General features: G+C 57.0%; 1 protein-coding gene across 1 annotated transcript; it reads left to right on the plus strand.

The window, feature by feature from the left end:
- Positions 1-1923: 1923 nt before the first annotated feature.
- Positions 1924-5823, plus strand: TNFRSF13B (TNF receptor superfamily member 13B). Its single transcript, XM_072878378.1, has 4 exons — positions 1924-2062; positions 3184-3312; positions 3867-4088; positions 5549-5823. The coding sequence occupies exons 1-4, from the start codon at positions 1924-1926 to the stop codon at positions 5821-5823; spliced, it is 765 nt and encodes a 254-aa protein (XP_072734479.1).
- Positions 5824-6297: the final 474 nt, after the last annotated feature.

Consider the following 6297-nt stretch of genomic DNA (forward strand, 5'->3'; position numbering starts at 1 on the left):
TGGACCTGCCCTCGCAGCAGAGCAGCGGCGGGGAAGGAGCTGCCCAGCCTGCGGTCCCCCAGCTCAGACGCAGTCCCGAATCTCCGTTTCCCATGCAGTTATCCCATGTGAAACCCCACCGTAGCTCAAGGATGGCCAGGCTCACCGCCATCCCCAGGGCTCACTGCCATCCGCAGGGCTCGCCGTCATCCGTAGGGCTCGCCGCCATCCGTGGGGGTCTTCTCTTTCTTCTCTTTGGGTACAAAATACCTTCAAAGAGCATCTGAGGAGAGCGCCAGCCTGAGCCTCGCTCTGCCCTGGGGAACGTCTTCAGTCAGCTCAATAGAAAGTAATTATTTAATTTTATGGCAATGTTAATTGAACAACTGGGACTATAAGGCCAGCATCCCTGTGCAGAGAGGATTTATCCCTGAGAATGGAAGGGTTTTACATGTGCTGCCCCAGGTAGGAGCGAGTTCACAGCAGGCAGCGGAGGGAGCCCGTCCTCAGCCCTTCTGCAGGGAAGGTGCTGTGCGGGCAACAGCAGGACAGACGGACAGGCAAAGTGCCCGACTGCTGCGCACTCCCAAGTACTAGAGAGAAGGAGAGACCCCCACCAGAGTACAGGGGGGTTTCTATATAAAAATCAAAATTTGGCTTTGCAACCACTGCGGTGCAGAGGCTCCAGCCGAGGCAACGTGCAGCCTTTGGGCATGCGGAGGCCAGCACCGTGCTGCGGCATCGGGGAGTTTTAAACCTTTTGGGTCCTGTCAGCACCAGCAGGAAACAGCTGTGGCTCCCTGGTGCGGCTCCGCAGAGGGATGCAGTCACCCATGAGCCCTCTCGGTCAGCAAATGGCACATTTCCACTGTGGCCGCCCTCGTGCTGGGTTAGCGCTTCCTGCGGTGTTTAAAAACTTGCAAGTTGCTCGGTCGCACTTGCCGCAGACCCCGTGTGCAGCACGGCATGGCACGCCGGCAGGTACTGCTGAGCAGTGGGGGACCAGCAGGGGCACGGCCAGGGACTGAGACCATCACTTGGGGTGCCTCCAAGGCCAAACCCTGCGGTGGCACAGGTGAGGCTGCGGACAGAGATATGCAGCACCCAAAGATGGGGACATGCGCAAATATTTCAGCTGCTAATTAAGTAAATGCTCATTAGCAAGCTAATTCTTAAAATTGTAAGTTGTTGGCTAGATTTTTGTGCTGCTGAGGGCTGCTGCCAATGCCTCGCTCCTGTGCCTTTGGCATCACATCCAGCCCCCGCAGGCACAGGGCACACCGTGCCAGAGGAGGATGGGACAAAGAGCTCCTTGCAGGGGCAAGAGCATGGCCACCTCCAGGTGTCCTAGCTGGTTCCGGTTAAACCAGTGCTTAAAGCTCTCCCAGAGAGACATCCCTCCTTCTGCTGCTTAGGGGAGTTTTACACATCAAAATTGGGTTTCATTATGATGCCAGAACACCAAAGAGAGATGTCAGAAATTACGCACAGGACGGCACAAACCGCCCTGACGCCACAGAGGAATTCAGAAGTTTCCAGAATTAAAAATTGTTTCAGAAGACGTTGCCAGCAGTCATTCTGGTCATATTTCTGTTATTTTCAGAAAAGCATGTAAAGACAGGAGCGGTTCCCTCTACTCTCACTCCTGCAGGCAGTTTTGTGCATCCCCAGACCCTCAGGGCGCAGCACAAGGCCACCTATAAGCTGGGGGGGGTGTCTCCCTGCATGTCCCCAGGGACCGGCACAGGACATGCTCACGTAGGGTTATAATTTGAAGAGCTTGCTAAGCCTGAAGCAGATTTTGCTGTATGCTCTTGCCTAAGCCTAGGACCAGAGAGGGCTGGGGCACAGCCGGGCATCCCCCCACGAGGGGTACCAGCCCTGGCAAAGGGACGAGGTGGCTGCAGGGCCACCCCGTACCTACTTGCCTCCCGTTCTGCAGCCATGGATGGGACGCACGTCAGGTGGGATGCCATGAACAACTGCACTGACCAGCAGTACTGGGACACCCTCGTCTGCCAGTGCATCCCCTGCAGCCTCGTATGCGGCCGGTCCACAGTGAGGAGGTGTGCTGCCATGTGCGGTGAGTGCCGGGCGGCTGGTCGTGGGCACCGTGGGGCCGTGGCCTGCGGGGCTGTCCTCGGACCGAGCAGGCAGCGATGGGGCAAAGCTGGGAGGGGAAATCAGGCCCTGGGATGAGCCACAGGGCAGGCACCGAGCCAGCTCAGCTTAACAGAGCTTCAAGCCAAAAATGCTGGGGAACGTGACAGCTTCCCAGCGATGGGCTGGGTCTGGCAACAGCTCAGCACAGATCAGGATCAAGTTGTCCACGTCTCTGTACCTCTCCTTTCTGGGGTCACAGGGAGCCTTCCCAGAGCTGCGTCAACACTCATATCCCCCTCGGTGACACCCCACCCTCCAAAGGCAGGGCCTCAAGATACATCAGGTTCAGCTGATGTGGATAATTATAAACTCAAGCTGTACGTTTGCAAGGCTGTACTGTGAGCCCTGTGCTGGGGCAGGCACCAAGGTGCAGTGATAACAGGCGAGGAGGAGGAAGAGAGACAGACGCACTTTGCACCCAAACCCTGTACACAAACCTGTGCATGTCCCCTTCCCTCCTTGGTGAGCCGCGGTCTAGGACTGCTGCACCCTGTCCTTGGGCACAGGGGCTCCAGCCCCGCGGCAGGGCTGCACGCAGCAACAAGTCATGTCTCCCCGTTGAGGATAGGAGACGCCATCCCCGGGGTACCGAGCCAGTGCTCAGGCAGGTTTCGGTGTGTCCCGAAAAGCCATGCAAGCCCCAGGGCAGCAGCAGCTCTAAGAGCAGCAACCAGCAGCTCCCTGCTGCAGGTGGGTACGGCTGCACACGTCCGGCTGCGTACCATCCCCTCCCCGCGCAGCTGCCAGCAGACGCCTTTTCCCGGTATTCATCACACAGGCAAACACCACAGCAAATCCCTTGGATCTGTCACCCTGCCAGCCCTGGAGAGGTTGTCAACACTTACGGTAGCGTGCAGGACTCGCCCTGCGCCTGTCGGAGCCGTGAGCTTGTTCACAGCGGCCGCGGGCTCGTCCTCGCATGAACCCAGGCATCGGGGGGGTGGGGGGGTGGGAGGGCAGTGGTTTGGGAGCCTCGTGCTCAAATGACAGAGGAGAAGGACATGCTCAGGACACCGTGTTCGTCTCCCTCCCCTCCCGCAGAGTCCATAGACTGCAACAGGAGAGCCGGCTTCTACTACGACAAGCTCCTGGAAAAGTGCATCAACTGCACCACGATCTGCGGGCAGCACCCGAAGCAATGCGCCCCGTCCTGCGAAAGTAAGGCCACGCGCGAGGGCAGGCGAGGCGGGGATGTGGGGCAGGGCCCCCCCGGGGCTGGGCTGCAAGAGGAGCCAGGTTACGGGACCGAAGCTAGGGAAGGGGCAGCAAACCCCCCTCTCTTCATGCTGGGGGGCTGTGTGCTTGTGCGCTGCCATTTCTGGTTGGACTTGATGATCTTAAAGGTCTTTTCCAACCGATACGATTCTGTGATTCTGTGATTTCACTGGGACCAGGGAAAAGAAAGGCAGGGCATGTCCCTCTCCTGTTTTCTCCGTCATACAACTCCATCATACAGTGCCTTTTCCCTTTTGTGTGTCGGTGTTTTACAGACCTGTCCTTCGGCTCTGCCAGCCAGGGGCAGGATCGGTAGTCACGTTTCCCACCTTGCTGAGGTGCCTCCAGCCCTCGGGGAGGGGCAGCGGGAGGGGACGGGTTATTTCTCCTGAGATCTGCAGTTCCTACATTGGGGTTGAGACGTGATGACTGGAGAAGGGGGAAGGTCAGTAGTGTGAAGCATGTACTTGAGGGGTTTCTAAGCACACCCATCTCTGTCTGGCCCGCAGCGGGTGCCCTGGTCATGGCCTCGCCGCCCGCAGCTGTGCTGGAGCAGAAGGCGTGCACGGAGCAGGAGCCGTGGCTGGTGGTGTACCTGCTGCTGGGGCTCTGCCTCTGCGCCCTCATCTGCTCCCTGCTCCTGGGCTGGACCCACCTGCGGAGGAGGGGAGAGGTGGTCTCCTGCCAAGCCAGCGCCGGGACCTGCCACCGCAGGGAGGACTCCTCCAAAGGTGAGTGCTGGCTGCACTGGGGGGACCGGGAGAGGACAGGGAGCTTGTGGTGGACAGGCTCCCGGGTGCCGCTGCAAGGGACAGAAAGCAGAGCCAGTTCATAAGAGGGGTAGGGAGGGAAAGCAAACAACACGCAACGCGGTTCAGTCTGAGCCTGGAAGAGCAGCAGGACTGTATCCCCATGCCCGGATTCTCCATCGTAACCCCCTTCTCAGTCACTCTCTTGCAAAATCGCAGGCACAGCTTCCCACTGCCACGCAGGGGCTGGGCTGAGGGCTGGAGCTGCACCAGCAGCCAGCAACTCCCCAGTCTCTATCCAGAGGCTGAGCCATGGGGAGGAGTAGTTGCAAAAAGCCAACCCTCTTCCAAAATGAACCACCTGCCCAAGGAAGAGCCAGGGCTTTCGTGGCAATTGCAGCTCTGGGTTCCTTCACTCGGGGCTGTGCTGGGGCTGCTTTGGGGCGAACTGCTGCCTGGCAAGAGCCACGGTAACACAGGCTACTTGCTCCTTCCAACAGCCTAATGATGCAGCCGGTCTGCTGAATTATCTTGCAGCATCAAACCCTGAAGCCCTGGAACCAGAGGGGCTTCACAAGTCTTTGCTTTAGGGAGAAAAGATAGGGAGAGGATAACATGCAGTAAGTCAACACAGAAAAGATGTTTTTATTCTCCCTCCTCCTCTCCTCCCCTGCCTTTAAAAATAAAAAGGTCTGTCTACCTATTTATGTATACACATACATGTCTACATACGTACACTTCAAAGCCAGTCATGCTGGATGTCAAAAATCACAGAGAAAAAGCCGGTGTGTGGCTCGGAGTCACTCTCCAGCAGAACTGTAATTCAAGCCATTCCTATCCGCTTTGGTTAAAGGACACGGTGGCATTGAATGTTCACTTTTCAGGGAGGCTGCCAGGTTCAAAGAGATTTACTGTGTGCTTTTTAATACCCCTCGTCTAACCTCGCTTATCAGATCTTAGATGACGGAGCAGAGCCCTTCGGCAGCTAGCGTCCAGCCCGCAGCGTGTCATGGGTCCCTTGAACCGGCCGTGGGCAGCCAGCCTGCCACGCGGCACTCGCTGGAGCTCTGGCACCTTCCACAGTGCTGCACCGTTGCAGTTGCATATGCTACAAAAGCGGCATTTAATGAAAAGACAATTTACGTGTAATGTTATAAATATCACAATTCCTTTAGTGCTAAACCTCCAGCCTTCCTGGACAAGGCACTTCCCCATTTCCCCCTCAGATCTCACCTCCCAGGGTGGCAGGACGAGGTGCGAGCATGTGGGCGATGCATTACGTACAACCCCCAGTGCCATGGGCTTTATCAAAGTGGTGGGGGTGGATGGCCTCTCCAGTTCCAGGACCGGCTCTTTATAGGCTCTAGTGCAGCACTGCAAAGCATTTCTTGGGTACAAGGTGCCCCTAAAAGCCCTTAGGCTAACACACAGTTTATTTGCAGATCGTCTGGTGGAAGCGGGCAGCGTTGGTGATGGATCCACCGGCAGCAGGGTCCCAGAGCCGGTGGAAACCTGTGGCTTCTGCTTCCCTGGACACGGCTCTGCTGTACAAGAGACCAAATCATGCCACAGCACCTCCTATCATACAGGGGAAAGAGCTGCTCCCTCTCACACCGGGATATGCAGCATGGGAAGCGCTGGGGCCATTCCCAGCCCTGACGATGGCCACTTCAAAATCATATGTTCTCCTTCACAAGAGAAGACGCTCACGGCATGACCGTAGTGAATGTTCCTGCACAGGATCAGAAAGGAGGGATGCTCCCGCTGCCCCCAAAACACAGCTGCTTTGCCTTCCGTTTCCAGTGACTGTAACGGCTTCTACCTGGGCCAGCGGACCTGGCACAGTCTTTGCCCAAGGGCTGTAGGCTACAGACGGTGCTGTAGGTTACAGACAGTGCTGTTTTCTTCCACTCACGAAATGAAATTCTCATTATTCTTGTGCACTCCCAGCGACAGAAGTCACTTCCCGTTTAGCAGTGTCTTCAACCTCCGACTTGACCTCCGCAGACTCCTCCGTGCGTCCCAGTCATTGGGAGTGATGTCTCATTGGGGCTTTTCATCCTGGTTCCACCATCAGCGTCACTTTGTTTCTGCAAAGGGTGTTGATGCAGAGCCAGGATCGGACTGTGGTGTCCACCGGTCCCCATGGAGAGCACACCTTTCCTTCCTTGAAAACTCTACCGCCTAACAA

Source organism: Ciconia boyciana, chromosome 13, assembly GCF_034638445.1.
Source record: "Ciconia boyciana chromosome 13, ASM3463844v1, whole genome shotgun sequence".
In the NCBI taxonomy this organism is placed as follows: Eukaryota; Metazoa; Chordata; class Aves; order Ciconiiformes; family Ciconiidae; genus Ciconia; species Ciconia boyciana.

Excerpts from the sequence above, each read along its gene's own strand:
- TNFRSF13B (XM_072878378.1), top strand. The coding sequence starts at position 1,924 with ATGGATGGGACGCACGTCAGGTGGGATGCCATGAACAACTGCACTGAC. Across the intron at positions 3,313-3,866 it reads CTGCGAAAGTAAGGCCACGC|CGGGTGCCCTGGTCATGGCC; the intron begins GCGAGGGCAGGC and ends TCTGGCCCGCAG. Across the intron at positions 4,089-5,548 it reads CAGGGAGGACTCCTCCAAAG|ATCGTCTGGTGGAAGCGGGC; the intron begins GTGAGTGCTGGC and ends GTTTATTTGCAG.